This window comes from Gadus morhua, chromosome 9, assembly GCF_902167405.1.
Source record: "Gadus morhua chromosome 9, gadMor3.0, whole genome shotgun sequence".
Classification (NCBI taxonomy): Eukaryota; Metazoa; Chordata; class Actinopteri; order Gadiformes; family Gadidae; genus Gadus; species Gadus morhua.
The window spans coordinates 4,636,573-4,653,352 of NC_044056.1; the positions used below are offsets into that span (position 1 = coordinate 4,636,573).

At 46.5% G+C, this 16,780-nt stretch overlaps 2 protein-coding genes across 5 annotated transcripts in view; one reads left to right on the forward strand and one right to left on the reverse strand.

Annotated features, from left to right (window-relative positions):
- snx1a (sorting nexin 1a) overlaps positions 1–16,780 on the forward strand; it is a 17,148-nt gene continuing 368 nt past the window's right edge. Inside the window, exons 1-15 of one of the 3 annotated variants that reach the window (XR_003977962.1) lie at positions 1–278; positions 1,402–2,500; positions 3,155–3,294; positions 4,126–4,192; positions 4,409–4,452; positions 4,968–5,109; positions 5,888–5,966; positions 6,775–6,850; positions 7,243–7,356; positions 8,169–8,262; positions 9,161–9,366; positions 9,736–9,879; positions 10,259–10,339; positions 10,637–10,708; positions 10,987–11,347. Coding sequence is in view for 2 of the 3 variants with exons in the window: in XM_030366338.1 (XP_030222198.1) it covers positions 144–278; positions 1,402–2,500; positions 3,155–3,294; positions 4,126–4,192; positions 4,409–4,452; positions 4,968–5,109; positions 5,888–5,966; positions 6,775–6,850; positions 7,243–7,356; positions 8,169–8,262; positions 9,161–9,366; positions 9,736–9,879; positions 10,259–10,339; positions 10,637–10,708; positions 10,987–11,037 (2,544 nt within the window). In the remaining variant the exon portion in view is untranslated. Of the gene's footprint in view, positions 279–467; positions 716–1,401; positions 2,501–3,154; positions 3,295–4,125; positions 4,193–4,408; positions 4,453–4,967; positions 5,110–5,887; positions 5,967–6,774; positions 6,851–7,242; positions 7,357–8,168; positions 8,263–9,160; positions 9,367–9,735; positions 9,880–10,258; positions 10,340–10,636; positions 10,709–10,986; positions 12,453–16,780 lie in introns of those variants that run through there. The other 2 variants (XM_030366338.1, XM_030366339.1) reach the window with 2 other exon arrangements.
- The window catches only part of ireb2 (iron-responsive element binding protein 2), a 17,650-nt gene continuing 13,755 nt past the window's right edge, over positions 12,886–16,780 (reverse strand). The window contains exons 21-22 of one of the 2 annotated variants that reach the window (XM_030366337.1): positions 15,314–15,499; positions 12,886–14,680 (exon numbers count right to left, since the gene is read on the reverse strand). In XM_030366337.1, coding sequence (XP_030222197.1) covers positions 14,570–14,680; positions 15,314–15,499 — 297 coding nt within the window. In that variant the 3' untranslated portion in view covers positions 12,886–14,569. Of the gene's footprint in view, positions 14,681–15,301; positions 15,500–16,780 lie in introns of both variants that reach the window. The other variant, XM_030366336.1, reaches the window with a different exon arrangement.

Below are 16,780 nucleotides of genomic sequence, written 5' to 3' on the forward strand. Positions count from 1 at the left end.
TTAAGTTAGCTGGTAACCCATGAGGTAGCAGACACAGCATTATCTTGATCTCCACAGTCAGCACACACAGAAAAAAGAAAAAGAAAAGGGAGCGGGATCAGTGTGACGGCACCTCCCCAGAAGTCCGTCAGATAACAGTGAAGATGGCGACCAGTTCAGAGCGCACCAGTCCTCCTCCTTTCCCCGACTCGGAGGACCAAGACCTGGCGGAATGTGAGGGTGTGGGAGACCGTGTGAGCGACGAGGACGGGGACGGAGACGACCTTTTCCTATCGGCGGTATGTCTCGTAGCGCGATGGCAGAGGCGACGCGCCTCGCCTACTTGTTTGCTAACGTTTGACAGGCTAAGCTAACGCTGCTAACCAGAGACTTGCCCGTAAAGTTGAGGGTTTGAAAGGGGCTGACAGTGCAGTGTGTGGGTCGCCTCAGGAGATTGAGAGTTAATGTTGTTATTTCAAGCGGTCACACGGACGTGCTGACTGTAGCGGACGGTTCACCGATAACCCCGAACGAGTTTGGTTTGTGCAGGATTTACAAGGACGCTTAACGTTTGCACCGACACAGAACTGCATTTTTTTTGGATTGCTTTTCCTTTTTAAAAACTCGTTGTGTCTGTATGGTCTGTTTTATAGTAAACTTTTTGGTTATAGTTGGCAAGCGACTGTTGTGAAATAAGACCGTTTTTCGCTGTGATTTGTTGCTAACATTCATCACGGTAGGCTGGTGTCATTTTTATTTAAATTATGAATTAATGGGATTGATGTTGTCTTCAGGGAATCTGTGACGTTATCATTGGACGGCAGATTTATTTATCTTCAGCTCATCAAAGTACGCGATCAGACGAAATCAATTGGTTAAACTATCCTTGCACATTCAATCCAGTAGGCTACTGTAACGTTGCACGGTTTTCTCTCTGTATTTGGAATTCCACGATTGTGAAATCGGTCGTTTTTGCGTAGTTTTTAAGCGTATAAAATGCTCCTTGAGCTCAAATGTCATGTGAGGCTCAGCTGTGGTCACATGTCCAGAACCCGGATGCTTTCTTCTTCAAGAGCTCTCTGATCTGTGACATGTTACATTTGATTTGCACCAACCAAACATCTCCAGCAATGAAACATAATTGCACTCACTCATTGCGTTACTAGGTCATATCTTGTATGAATTGCATGCAATAATTGAATTGATATGAATATGTAATTCTGAATAAGATGAAGTTTTAATTTATTTTGTAGTGTGCGTGCATAATGTCAATAATTAAGAATTCTGATTCATTATCACAGTGAATTACTAATTAATCAATAGACCCTGATGTTTTTAAAGGGCAGTGACTATCGTGTTTTGCATTCAAGTGCCCAGAAGTACCCATTTCAACCGTCATCTCTTTAAACACCTTTCCCACAGAGCGGTCCTACAATGTCAGACATGGACCCTGCACTGCCAACAACGATAACCAATGCACCCAGCGAGGTACTGTTTGAGCCGCCCCTTGACCTCATGAGTAGCCCCATCCTAGAGACGGAAACCAAGCCGGCCGCCGCAGCCGTGGTCAAACCCCTGGTCGAAGCCGCGGTCGAGACCGTGGCCGAACCTGTGGCCGAACTCGTGGAGGAACCCCTGGATGAGTTTGATGACCTCGTCGACCTCTCGACGGACGTCCCGAGCGTCCAGGCGACCGCCGCCGCCGCTGCAGAGAGCCCCTTGGTGGAGGTCGAGGCCGAGACGCCCTCAGAAGAAGCCTGCGAGGATTTTGTCGACCTATCGGGAAGTGATAGCGACTCGTCGCAGGAGGAAACGCTGCTGGAGGTTCCTGCTGACTCAGCGGCAGCCTCGTCCGACCCACAGGACGTGAGCACTGCCCTCCCCCCCGGCGATGTCGCCACAGGAAGCGCCGCGCACGAGCAGCCCGGAGCTCTGCTCGAGGTCGACATCGGCCAGGCCTCTGCCAACGGCGAAAAACAACCGCTGTCCGAAGACCTCTTCTTCGACCCCCTGGCAAACCTCGCCGACGCCGGGCCGCCTCCCACGGCCGCGGTGAAGCAACCCGCCCCCCCCCCCCAGCAGCAGCAGCCGCCGCAGCCTCCCCTGGACCTGTTTGAAGACGATCCCAACGACCTGTTCGGGGAGTCCCGGCACGCCAAGTCGGCCAAGCAGCAGCCGCCGCAGCCCTCCAGCCTCTTCGGCGAGGTGGACGAGGACATCTTCGGCGAGCCGCTGGGCGCCCCCGCCGCTAAGAAAGCCGGGAACATGGCGAGCCGGGAACAGAGGGAGACCACGGTCGGGACCAAGACCAGCGGTCTCGGTGGTGGTGGTGCTGGTGCTGGTGCTGGTTTTGGTGACGTGGGCGGGCCTTTGAATAACAACTACGAGAAGGAACCGGCCGACATTTTTTCTGAGGAAGCGGTTACCATAGCGCCCACTGCCGCGAAGGCCGCCGCCGCCGCCAGCAGCTCCAGGACCAACGGGGTCCACGGGGCGGCTGAAGAGGGAGATATATTCGCAGGTGGGTCGGTGGTTCCTGTTTCTTTCCCTCGACAATTGATCAAATCTGAAAGCTATTAAAACGCCATCCAAAAGTAACAATCTAAAAGCTTTGCTTTTAGATAGCATGCAATATTTAGACCGTTGGCAAACACCCATTAAAAACCACAGTGTAGCTCAGTGCCTAATAAAAGGGCCTCATGTTCAGTTAATATTAACTTCTGAAAGGGGTGAGTGTAAAGGTAAGGTTCTTTACATACTGGGACCCCCTGTGCAGGGATAGGGCAGGAGAATGGGGCTTATGGCAATAATAGCCGTATTTAAACTTCCTTTTTATACGCCTTCCGATATCTACTGCAGGACTTGTGTGACAGCGATATACACATTTTATGCATTTTATTAATCTCCTCTTTAACACGGTTACCGATCTCTGTAAACTTCATTCTGGATCTTGGTTTACTCTACTTAAATGTTTTAGACTGAAATTCTAGCCAATTTTGAATTGCTTTCCATCAATCCATCACTGCTACACCTCCTATCTTTATATTGTGACGCATGTCAGTTTTAAATGGCCCTCTCAACATCATCAAACCCATTGATTCAACGCTAGCTCTACCATCAGTCTGTGTGATAAACTAACCCCTGTGCTTGTGGTGGTGGTGGTGGTGGTGGGCAGAAGCCACAGTAGAGCTGTCTCTGGACAGCCCCAGGGCCGACAGGAAGAAGAACACTACAGCAGCCAAGCCATCCACATCTGCAACCACCCTGTCTTCTGCTGCCGACCTGTCCAAGACACACTCTGCCAGCCTGGAGGAGGTAAACAGCCATGTCTGCATCTATATACACGTACACATCTCTGCATCCACTTCCATCCATGTACACATCCATGTCTCTCTGTACACATACACATCTCTACATGCATATAAACATACCCAGCGATAATCATACATATTCATGGGAACATTCTGATGGCTGGTTGAGGTACACATCCATATATGCAAACGCATCCGTTTACGGATAGACATCCAATCCATCTACACAGCCATATAAACAACTATTTGCGTAACCATAATCAATATGCACATCTGAATATACATCCACATCCAGACTGGGCCTATATCCACGGCAATACCTCTACGGACACCCATGTACATGTACATGTACACATCCAAATACATACATTTAGGCAAGGCAAGGCAACTTTATTTATATAGCACTTTTCATACACAAGGCAGACTCAAAGTGCTTCACATATAAACAGTCATACAATAAAATAAAATAATAGATAAGTAAAAGAAAACATATGCAAGAAATGAGTAAAATAGAAAGTGCAATGTATTTAAGAAAAAATTAAATTGAAAGTTAAAAAGGCTTTTTAGTAAGTAAAAAGTTAAAAGGGCATTTTAGTAAAATAAAGGTAGTATTAAAATAGAAAATAGAGGCAAAGTTAAAAAGCTTTTTAGAAAGTGCAATGTATTTAAGATTTTAGCAGAAGGCTATAGCAAACATAAAAGTCTAACATAAAGTCTATAGCAAACATATTTACGTCAAAATGTATTCTGAACAATGAGTGGCTGAAGCTAAAAAGACATATCTACCATTGTGGGAAAAATACACTTTTTGATTGTTTTGTTTTCATTCCTGTAGCTGGAAGAGGAGGAACAGGAAGATAACTTTGATGTCAACATCTCTGTGACCAACCCAGAGAAAATAGGTGAGGGGAAAAAAAATGGAGACGATGACTAAGAACTCGATCTGCTGTGGGTCGGGAGAGCACCCCCACCTACTCTTAAGCCTCTTAGTTGTTGCAAATGCATTAGCTGGAAATCCTAACCCTAACCCTAACGGTATCTACGTTGCTGTGGGTTCGATATTAAGACTTTTAGCATTGTTGGTTGTTTCTTCCAACTAATCTCTCCTCTCGTTCCAGGTGATGGCATGAATGCGTACATGGCCTACAAAGTCTCCACGCAGGTAAACTCTGCCTCTTTCTGAAACCTTATCAACCATGAAGCTTTCAGTTCTCCATTTGAGAAGGCGGAGCCAATGTCTCCGATAACACCACATTGTATATTCTTCATGCTCCACTAAAGGGCATGTTCCATAGAAATCTATCCTTTCTTCACACTTCAGTTTTGTGCATTGTCTTCATGATGTATTAACGATTACAAAAAAACATCAGAAATATCATTCTGTAACTTGGTTAACTCTACTTAAATATTTTAGACTGAAATTCTAGCCAATTTTGAATTGCTTTCATCAATCTTCAGTCCTACGCCTCCTATCTTATATCGTGACGTCAGTTTTAAATGGCCCTTTCAAGATCATCAAACCCATAATTCGTTCAGGATTTAGCTTTATTGGCCTTCACGCAGGCAATTCCGGATTCCTGTTTTCACTTTTCCTTTTCCCAATGTATGGACTTTGTACCGTGCCCGCTCTGCCTGACCTCCCTGCTGGTGCCCCCGTTCTTCCTGTTTCCTCTCCAGACGACGCTCGCCATGTTCCGCACCAAGACGTTCACGGTGCGACGGCGCTTCAGCGACTTCCTGGGCCTCTATGAGAAGCTGACGGAGAAACACGCGCCCAACGGCTTCATCGTACCGCCACCGCCGGAGAAGAGCATTATGGGTAAGTAGGGCTGGACGATGAATCGAATTTCGATCACAAAATTAACCTAATCTAGTTTTTTTTTTTTTTATGTTTTAAAGAAGGGGCAGAACAGCTGGTTCAAATCTGTATATTATTTTAGATTGGAACATTTTCTTTTGACCATTTTGTGTATTTTTTTTAAGGCGAAATTTCAAAGTTGTCAGTTACAGCGGTTTTTTTTGGGAGAGACGTGCTGAATAAATACGTCATGTTTTCAAACTAAAAAATAATCGCTTGAATAATCAGGATTTCAATATTGACCAAAATAATCGGGATTATGATTTTTCACATAATCGAGCAGCTCTAGGGCAAGCGCCGGCTCCCTTCTGCTCCCTTCTTCCCCGGGTTTTGTTTAGTGATCGACTGATATATCGGTCGATATTTGCTTTATAGGCATTTGCCGATTTTTTTCGCCTTTTGATTTTTGGGGATATTTTTCCTGCCGTGATTTACAGACAGTTCAATAAACGTTCCTTTATTAAATTGAGACTCGTAACATTTGTGACCATCATTGTGTTATTTTTATGATCTAAATTGAGGGAGCAAAAGCAGTATCGGCTCCAAATATCGGCTCAAGAAAATCGGTATCGGCATATCGGTCATCGGCTAAGGCTGAAAAAAAATCTGTATCGCTATCGGCCTTAAAAAATACATATCGGTCGATCCCTTGTTTGGTTTGTTTGGGAACATCTTGGGAGTGAATAAGTGCGGTGGTTCACCCCCCGAGTGTGCTGCGTTCTCTCTCTCCCCTCCCCAGGCATGACCAAGGTGAAGGTGGGGAAAGAGGACTCGTCCTCTGGGGAGTTTGTGGAGAGGAGGAGGGCGGCCCTGGAGAGGTACGCAAGTAGTGACGAACACCACGGCGTCGGATTAGAATGTCTGTCATAGTCCATCATTAGGATTGAGGTAATTAGAAGAAAACTCCCGTCTAGTCACCTGACACACATCCAGTAATTACAGAGCGGGGTGAGACGGCGAGTGCAGAGACGGGTCATTTGTTGGGGTTGGGGGGGGGGGGGGGGAGGGACTGAGAAACAGCGTGCCATCATGTGAGACATGGCAGGGATATCGTGTTGGCTTCATGCATGGCATGGCTTATCTGGTATCTTACTCTTAGCTTTTTTGTTTTTTGAACCATGACAACGACCGGGTACACAGTTGTGCAAATGGACAAGGTCATCGATAAAGCCACGCCGTGGTTGTCTGTGAGGTGGGGGGGGGGGGGGGGGGGGGGGGGGGGGGGGGGGTGAGGGTGGACTGGCTGGTTGAAGGTTGTGTCAACAATAAAGTAAAGCAGTAGCTGGCTCCCTTTCCAAGACTATAATGAATGGATGTTTTAAGAGGAACTCTGGTTTCAACTTTCATTGGGCTAAAGTGGTCACTACTGGGTTTCATTGCGTCAGGAATTCCCCTTTTCTTGCTCCATTTGTATTATCCGCATACATTCGCTGACCATTAGTCTAATTGTAGTGAATCTGTTTGATGACTGCTCGTAGTAAACCACTATTTAAATAGTGACTGTCAATGTTTGATCTTCGGAAATGTCTAAAAAATGTCTAAAAAGCGTTTATGTAATCACCCGATATGTAGAGCAGTGTTGTAGGGATCATAGGAATGAACATGTGTTTGGTTGTACCCCCCCAGGTACCTGCAGAGAGTGGTGTGCCACCCGTCCCTTCTGCAAGACCCCGACGTCAGAGAGTTCCTGGAGAAGGAGGAGGTGGGTTAGAGAGAGAGAGAGGTTTAGATATAGTTTGATTGGAGAGAGGTTTAGGCTTAGTTAGATCTGAGAGAGGTTAAGATATCGTCGGATTAGAGAGAGGTTTAGATATAAGTAGATCTGAGAGAGGTTTAGATATAGTTTGATTGGAGAGAGGTTTAGACGTAGCTAGATCTGAGAGAGGTTAAGATATAGTTTGATTTCAGAGAGGTTAAGATATAGTTTGATTTCAGAGCGGTTTAGATATAGTTGGATTTGGGAGAGGTCTAGAGACGGTTCGATTTAAGAACGACTTAAGTGAGTGGGTGTTAGAAATAGGCTCCGAGAGGCGTAGGTTCAGACACTGTGACGTAGGTGAGGTTAGATGGGATTATTGATGTGTGTGTTTGTAGTTACCCAGGGCGGTGGGCACCCAGGCTCTGAGCGGCGCCGGTTTCCTCAAGATGCTCAACAAGGCGACGGACGCCGTCAGCAAGATGACCATCAAGATGAACGAGTCGGACGTGGTGGGTGGTCCTCCTCATCGTCTTCCTCATCCGGGGGGGGGGGGGGGGGTGATGGGGCTGCTGCAATGTGGTGCTAATGGTGTGTTCCAGATGCCTCTGACACCAGTCTTCCGAGTTGCAAGTGGGGAAATCTCCACGGAGGCACGCCCCCTTTTGGCCACGCCCCCTTTTGGTCAAGCCTCCTCGGAATTCTGAGAGCGTACCTAGTTTGTATTTGTAACACGTTGGTCATCTTAATGTCATCTTAATTTTATGCATTGCACGGTCTTGCTGTGAATGCAATACAACGTAAAGTTGTTTGTTTTCGAGTTGGTTTGCTAAAAACGCTAATGTAGCTAACAATAAACAACGACTAGCCAATTTCATGACACCATCACAATGACGAACGGGAACGCTGTAAGTGCTCCGAGACCGGAAATGATGTCACAAGTGCAACTCGGAAGGCTGGTGTCCGGGGCATCTGGATCACACCATCACTTATCGCCTGGGTTGCGTCTGAAAAGTTTTTTCCCCCAGTCAATCAGAGCCCTGAACTCAGTCACTAAGTGATACCGGACCACTGGACCATGCACTTTGACACGTTCACCCCGGCCATTTTGGACAATACAATTTTTGACATCTCCCTGATTATCCGGTTTTAATTTGATATATATTTAGAATATTCTCCATTTCTTTTAAACTTCTATTGTATTTTTTTTTTATTTATTCTATTGTATTTTAATTGAAAGAAAATACAGCGTGCGTTACGCAAACATTTGACTGCGTGTCCTGTACGAGTATGTCACGAATCCAAACCTCTGAACCTCTTGCAGTGGTTCGAGGAGAAGCTGCAGGAGGTGGAGGCCGCCGACCAACAGTTCAGGAAGCTCCACGGCATGGTGGAGTCTCTGGTGGTCCACAGGAAAGGTCAGCCCGCCGCCCGCAACACACCCCGTCGGGTCCTTATTAGGGCTGGGTAAAAATATCGATTCATCAATGCACTGCAATTAATTTGTTCTCGATTTCAATTTCGATTCAGAATTTTGTTGAAAAAAAAAAAGAAGCATACTCAGTCATTGTAATCTAGAAGCGAGTATTTCTAAATGTACATGCCCTTTTACATTTGTCCATGTTATGATTATTACTTTTATGCTGCAAGTTTAGCTCGGGAACAATACTATACAATGGTGTATTCCCTTTTTGCTAGTTAGAGCACAATGCAATGTTTAATTCATTTTGAAATGGTTCAATTCTAAATAATATCTAGGTATTTTTGTCATCTGCACGTATTATTGAATCGATATCGAAGCAATTGGATCAATATCGAATCGATATCGAATCAAGACCCTAAGAAGGTCCGTTTTCGTGTTCGGATTCGTGTGGACACTTGATACGCAAACGATGACGTCATCGCCACCCCACATTAGAATTCCGTAAAAAAAGAAATATTGGATTTGTATTATTTTTTTTTTAGCTTTTTTCGCTTTAAATACAGCACCTTGGTCAATGTAATCACTAACTGTACATTCAGGGTTAGTCAGTATTTTCCGCTCAATCTAAAACGTTTGAAAAACGCTTTCTCCGCTTAGTCTTCTTCTTTTATTACTGGAGAACCAGCGCCACACAGTGGCCTTGAATAAGTACCGCAGCGTTTCTACAGCTCCATGCGTTTTCGCAACGAGTCCGTCTTTACGGGGATATTCCTGAAACGCGTCCAAGGAGAACGGAGGGGAAAAGATTGTTTTCGCCCCGTGTGGACGGGGGCCCGACTTTCATCGTCTTCTCTCCCTCTCCCTCCCCCCCCCCCCCCTCCGACGTACGGCAGAGCTGTCCCTCAACACGGCCTGCTTCTCCAAGAGCGTGGCCATGCTGGGCAGCTCGGAGGACAACACGGCGCTGTCTCGCGCCCTGTCCCAGCTGGCCGAGGTGGAGGACAAGATGGAGCAGCTGCACCAGGAGCAGGCGTCCTGCGACTCCTTCAGCTTCGCCGAGCTCATCGCCGACTACATCCGCCTCCTGGGCTCTGTCCGGGTACGTGCGTGCGTGTGTATGTCTGAGTAGGGGGGTACCGAAAGGCGTAGTTATGGTTCCACGTTGACGCCACGCTAGGGGGTCTTACCGACCCATTAGCGTCCTTGCGGACCCTCCTTGCGTCCACCGCAAGGTCCGGAGGTGCGCCTCCCAAAAATTGTAATCTTGCGTTGAGGCGACGCAGCAGCAAGGGCTGTGATTGGTCGGTTGACGTAAACCTGACGCAGAACCAAAACAGGTCCACGACTGCGTGGAACCATAACTAAGCCTTCATGCAGTGGTTTCCGGTGCCGGAACAGTGCGTGGCCACCGCTCGCCTCATGACTGAGAGACGCGTTGGGTATTAATGCGGCCGCTGGCTCTCCCTAGGGCTCCTTCGATCACCGTATGAAGGCGTGGCAGCGCTGGCAGGACGCCCAGACCATGCTGCAGAAGAAGCGCGAGTCGGAGGCCAAGCTGCTCTGGGCCAACAAGCCCGACAAGCTGCAGCAGGCTAAGGACGACATCGCTGAGGTACACCCCCAACCCCCCCCCCCCACCCACCCACCCCACCCCACCCAATGTACAACCCCCCCCCATCCGATGTACCCATGGGAGGTGTTTTGGTCGCAGGGGCGGGTCTGACAAGAAGGGGGCCTGATTTGGCACATGCCGCCACCCCCCCCCCCCCCCCCCCCCCCCCCACTGTAATCTGATTGGCCACTCAAGTGCCACGCCCACTAAATGTGGTGCATTAAATAAATGACTCAATGTTGTGGTGCATCCGTCCTCTGCTTTGCAAAGGCCCGGGGTTGTGGTCTGGAGAATTGAACACGATCTTTCATCGCGGCTGATTGTACGATCATCCTTCCCACTGAACCTGACGAGCCCTCCGCCCTCTTTCCCTCCCTAGTGGGAGGCCAAGGTGACCCAGTACGAGGGAGACTTTGACCGGGTGTCCTCCACTGTGCGCAAAGAAGTCGTCCGCTTTGAGGTAAACACACATATTGTCTTACAAAGAAGTCCCCGTGCACAGCCTGTTGGCCCTCAGGTGCTGGGGAGATGCAGTCAACAACGGTATATAAAGTCAAAGAAGTGTCAAATCACCGCACATTGGTATACGCTGATAAGCTGATTTATTTCGTGAACGACGTGTTTCGCTGTTGCTTCGTCAGGTACACATATTGTCACCCCTCCCCTTCCCTTCTCTCACTCAAACACACGTGCACATGCGGGCACTCACTTTCACTCACTTACTCACTCACTCACCTCTGTGTGTGTGTTCTCACAGAAGGAGAAGGTGAAGAACTTCAAGAGGCAGATCATCAAGTACCTTGAGGCTCAGCTCAAGGCTCAGCAACAGGTGAGCCTCTGCTCTGATGGGGTTTAAAGTTAATCAATGTTTACAACAAATCACGTTCAGCACAGGTCAGTATTCTATTGTATTCATCATTGTAGCCCTGCTTCATATTCCACTAATCTCTTATTGGGTGATTGGGTTCTGAGCATTTAGGCTGTTGTATAGAAGTAGAAATCGTATTAATGTTTCTTACATTTATTCATTGAGTGGACAATTCTACAATTGGATAAATCGGGAGCAGTTTAGCACCAATGCTAACGTAGCTCCCCATCTCTCCTCAGCTCATTAAATACTGGGATGCGTTCTTACCTGAGGCTAAAGCCATCGCCTAGCCCGTGGACGTTAGCCCTTTGGAGGACAGAAGAGGCTGCCTTCTCTGATACACTTACCTCTTGCCTTTTTTTAAAACCAAGGAGAAGAAGAACAGGTGCATTGTAAAAGGGAGAAGAGATGCAATCCAGTTTTGTTTTTTAAGAAATCACACTATAACACATAGCCCTTTATTCTATTGCATTGATAATTTTATATCTATTTTTTTGTTTAACCGTACACAAATATTTTCTTATTAGACGATGACAAAGAATACACACACACACACACACACACACACACACACACACACACACACACACACACACACAGGTAAGTGTTTAACAATGATTCCATTGATTTCCACGGGGATAACGGGGGATTGTTCTCAGGACAGTATACGCCCCCTACATTGATCAGCCAGTCCTCTTAACATTAGCGTTGTTGATTGTTTACAACAGGGCGTCTCGCCCGCGACAAAGGTAAGAGCCAGGGTAGCTCATCGTTTTGTCCGCTGTACAGAAGCTGACTTCTGTTCTCTATAAGGGAGGGGGTTGGGATATTGAAAAAAGTATGAAGAGTTTTAAAAATGAAATTGGTTACCACAGGAAACCATGTTGGCACTTCCTCCCAGAGTAGTTCTGGCATTTTTCTTCATTTTTTTCAGATAAAAATAACCGTTGGTTGTGAGATTGTTGCAGAGGATCAGAGCATTATATTTGTTGGCCATGCAAGTGTGGTGTTGGGTAAGGGACAGGGGTTGTTATGTTATATAGGCTGTTGTTGTGACTGTGATGCAGGTCAAGGTCCTGTATATACTGAACGATCTTTCACTTGTGTCCAAAACAAAAAAAAACTCACCACAGAACTTTATATGGATGTGCCTTTTTTCAAATTTCAACAAAAAAAAATCTGCCCCCGTAACTTTAATTATAATCTTTTTTCTACGTATTGCAGGGGCATATTGAAATGGCAATTATTTTACTAATGACCATAATTAGCTGAATATATCTAGTTTACATGGGACTTATTGGTTTGGCCAACAGATACATCAAACTGCTGTTATCTTGATCGATTTAATCTGAGTTCAGCATTACCCGTCACCAAAATGATCCTTGTTTTAAACCAGCAATGAGCCCGGTTTCTTTTCCCTTGTTTCGCCTCATTTTATTTGTATGAGAGCTTGAACTTAACACGTCATGGGTTGGCCTCGCAGGAAACTGCGGTGCCATCCCGTCTCACTATGGTTACTATCGGAAGACATTCCTTTGCACACGTCACGTTGCTCCTTATAAAAACAATCACTAGACCCTAAATGTCGGAAATTCAGAATTTGTCTTCATAATGTAGCCTTCTGTAAATCAAATGCTGCCATCACTTGTGAACGTGCACAGTGTCAAGAAAAATACATGAAATAAAAGTTGCACTTTTCACATTTCTTGGCCTCCCTGGAATTCATATTTTACTGTGGTTTGCACTTCATATGCAGAAAGGTTATTTATGAGTCAACAGGTTGGGCAAAATAACTGGCAGTGTTTTTAATTTCCTAGTGGAGATACGAGTGTCTACGCATGGTATTGTATTAGCGGTGGTGAGGATAGACCTTAATCATATTGGTTGTGGGTTTGAACCTAGAATCGTTGGAAACCATTACAGCTCTTCATTGTTTAAGATAAGCCTTTACTAATCACCCTGGAGTACGTTTAGTTCTGCATTCCATCCCCCAACACATAGCATTTAGAATTGTCCTGGTTTCCCCCCCATAGTCTTTTCCCAGCCCAACCAACCAATAAAAACACTGGGTAACTAAGGCTTGAAGACACTTCACATAGTTTCCCTGAGAGACTTTCACTTGAATCAAAACACTACTCTTAACTTGGGATGGCAGACTTCTTTATTTGTCACTCGAGTTGCAAATCCAAAGAATAAAACACGGGAACCCTTTTTCTGAAGCTAGAAAAGGTCAGCCCTGTGCCTGAACCCAGGGGACACCAGGAACACCTGACTTAGGGGTGGTGGTGGTGGGGTTAGGGGCAGCAGTGGACATCAGTAGCAGATGAACACTTGCTACTTGCTCCAACTTGCTTTGGCCGTCCGTCAAGGCAAACACTGGCTTTCACAACTTTAGACAAAAAAAAGTCGGTTAATGGTAAAAAAGAAATAATCCACATGTAGGTTTAAGTAAATAGCAGTAAACTTCATGACATGCTCAGTTATAATATATGCATAAATGCTGCTTTCCACTTGGTTCTAAATAGGCTGACATGTTGCATTGGATGGATACACAGGTACATAATGCCATCTACTTAAAAGCTCTGCTTCTAGGCTACTGTCCAAACGGCTTGGACACGTGAACGAATGTGAACTCTTCCTTACTCAACGGGAAGGAGTGGGCATGTTTATGGGTGTAAGTAGTTGTATTGAAACGGGGCAACACCTGATGAATGGCAGAAAGGTATGTCAGATTGGTGCTCCAGTCCCAAGAGCTGTTGTGCAATAGGAGCTGGGTTCACTAAACCCATCTGCCATGCAGTGCCCTCTCAGTAGCTACGACTCCACTGCATTTAAACCTGAAACACAGGAGCTCATCCATCTGGTTTCACCACAGTCTAGCAAAGCAGAAGAAGTGCATGTGTTGGGGAGAAGAAATGAAGACCGATTTGAATGATGACAGCCACATGGGTAAAACAGCCATTCTAAGGTGCTATATGGGCATGCAGAAACATCCATCGTGTGGGTAAAACCTCAATGATGGAATCTGTAGAAATCACTGGCATGGGGCGAAAAACCAACAGCATACAAAGTCACAAAGGGCGGAATCCGATTTGTACTCTGATGTGTTCATGGCCTGGATTGGCATACGGACATTTTGTTCCTTATTGACGTCTAGAGTCTACTGGCTCCAAATCAAGGAAATGTGGGACTGAGGTGTGGTGGTATGGTTGTGTCAGCGCAGGGTGCGTTGAGGGACCGTCACACAAACACATCTGATAACCAGGACATATCTAAGGGGGAGGATATGTCCCAAGCCATATCACTGGTGGGTCCTGGGTTGGTATTGGAAGTACCGGCGAGATCTGAAGCCGTCCTTTCTTGACACCAGTCAGCAATGATGAACAAAAAGGTTTTTTGTTTTTTTTGCATCTGCTGTATTGACCCGAGATGTCAGCAAGGGGAGAAAGAAGTGATTTCACATTTCCACATGTGTGTGTGTGCTCTTGTAAGTGCTCGCATACCTTGTGGCAACCGTCTTATTTCATTCATGCATTCTTGGATGGATGGATGGACCCGTGACGTGTGTTTTGTTGTACTAGCACCGATAGTGGATGTCATTTGTTTCTAACCTTCCGCTTCTTGACTCCAACCTATTTGGAGGGGGGGGGGAGAACTCAAAGGATTGTTATAAAAACGTGTTGCGCCTGGCCTTGCGAAGCAGGTTTTGTCAGCATGTGTCTCTTCTTGTGTTGCTGGAGGGAGCCTGGCTGTCGGCCACACTGAGCCCACGCAGCCAGATGAGGGCCCCTTTGAGCATGCGAAAGGGGGGTGGGGTTGGTGTTAAATCATTGTCCGAGCAACGTATGGTAACAGGCCTCCGTGACGGTAGTAGATCAGGTCCATCTCGCTGTCGATGAGCGCCGTCACACCAAACGACTTCCCTTCGCTGGTCTGGGGGAACACGGACAGAAGGGCGGTTTGTGAACACGTGTGCCAACATTGAAATAAACCAACACTTTAAAATAGAGAGACGGGCTCAAAGAGCTTCTCTTTTGTAGTCATTCAAAAACGACTGCTTCGATGCAGAGCATTCTTTGTACGTTCAATCATCATTTCCATTATATGTCGCTGCTCAATTACGACGACGAATGCAATTAGTTTCATGTAAAATTGAGTCGGTATATTTATGCAGACTCAATCTAACATGAAACAACGCCTGTGGCCATCCTTCCCTTATCGAAACAACACACAGGACTCATGCGTGCATGCGCAGTGGCAAAAGTGAGAGTCAACAAGTGTCGCCATAAAGAGGCGGTAAAAAAAATACAAAACAAAAAGGGAACCACTGTCCATGGATTTTAAATAAAGATACTAAGAAATAATATACAACTCTATATTCTTTTACTTATCTATTTTATTTTATGACTGTATCTGAAGCACTTTCAGTCTGCCTCGTGTACGAAAAGTGCTATATAAATAAAGTTGCCTTTCATTGCCTTGCCTATAACTATAATATAAACACACAACAATAAAACTAAGACACAATATAAAAACCAACGCTTTAAAACATACAGGAGAGTCCACCTGCACCGTGAGCGCGTGGCCCAGAGCCAGCTCCTCGGGCAGGCTGATGGAGAACTTCTCCTTCCCACTGAGCTCCAGGGAGTCGGCCGTCTGGCCGGGCAGGAAGCTCAGGGGCAGGATGCCCATCCCCAGCAGCTGGGTCTGGTGGAGCTTCTGGAAGCTCTCGGCGATGATGGCTCGCACCCCCTGCGGAGAGCGGCGGGTGGGGAGGGAAGTGGATGAGGAGGAGGAGGACGGGGAGAACGGTCCCATGTTCACGCAACCCAAGGGGGTCACGGACCCCTTACGTCTTTGCGGACCCTCCTTGCGTCCACCGCCTCCCAAAAAATAGTAACCTTCAGTCGAGGCGACGCAGCAGCGAGGGCTGTGATTGGTCCGCTTACTAAGACCCGACGCAGAACCGTAACGGTTCAGGAATGTGTCGAAGCCTCTGAGTGGCGATTGCGTTGCGTGAACGTGGGACCATAATCAGCCCTTTAAGCCGCGTTTCCACTGCAGGGTGCGGAACGGATCGGATCGCAAAGGTGCGGTAGGGAGGGGGCGGTATAGCCCAGCTCAGTTCCGAGGTCGCGTTTCCACCGCCGACAGTACCCTTGGTGGTAGGCCGGATGTCGATCGCCGCGGCAGCTACGTAAACAACGTCTTCCTCCCCAAGAATGCAGACGAACGTCTCCACCTCCTTGTTCGCCCAAGCAAGTGTTTTACGCGACATGTTAATTGTAAAGGATAATACCTCGAGGCTACTGTTTGTTTGTTTTTATCCCCGCGTCACCCGGAAGTGATGATTCTGTCGACCAATCAACGGAGGGGTAGTGTAGCTAGAATTTCCCGGGACCTTTTCAGGCGTCTCGTCTCGTTTTCAGTACCCCAACGGAGGAGTCCTGAAAACGAGGCCAAAACGGGTACGGCAAAATCCGGGTCACGCCCACTTTTGGCGGTGGGAACGCGACCCGATCCGCACCTTTGCGATCTGATCCGTTCCGCACCCTGCAGTGGAAACGCGCCATTAGTGTGCTAAACGCATCGACAGCAGCACGCAACCCAGGCTGTGGTGAACCTGTGTCTCTTTCCCTCTCTCTTTCTCCCCCCTGCTGTCCTTCTAATATAGTTAGAATAAATGTACAGCAGCCATAGCTATTATGATTATTTTGGTCAATAATGAAATCACGATGATTCAAACAATTGTTTTTGAGTTTGAAAACATGAGCATGACTCTCCCAAAAATCTCTTTGTAACTTTGCCACAAAATGGTCAAAAAGAAAATGCTTGAATCTAAAATGTTGTACAGATATGTATCCAGCTGTTCTGCACTTTCTATCAAACATTTAATGAAAACTAGTTTTCTGATCGTTTGATGCTAAAATCAAAATCACGATAAAATGTATCGACTTGGAAAATCTTAATAAAAATAGAAAAAAAGAAGAAGAAAAATGTGATTAATCGCCCAGCCCTAGCTTAGTATAAATG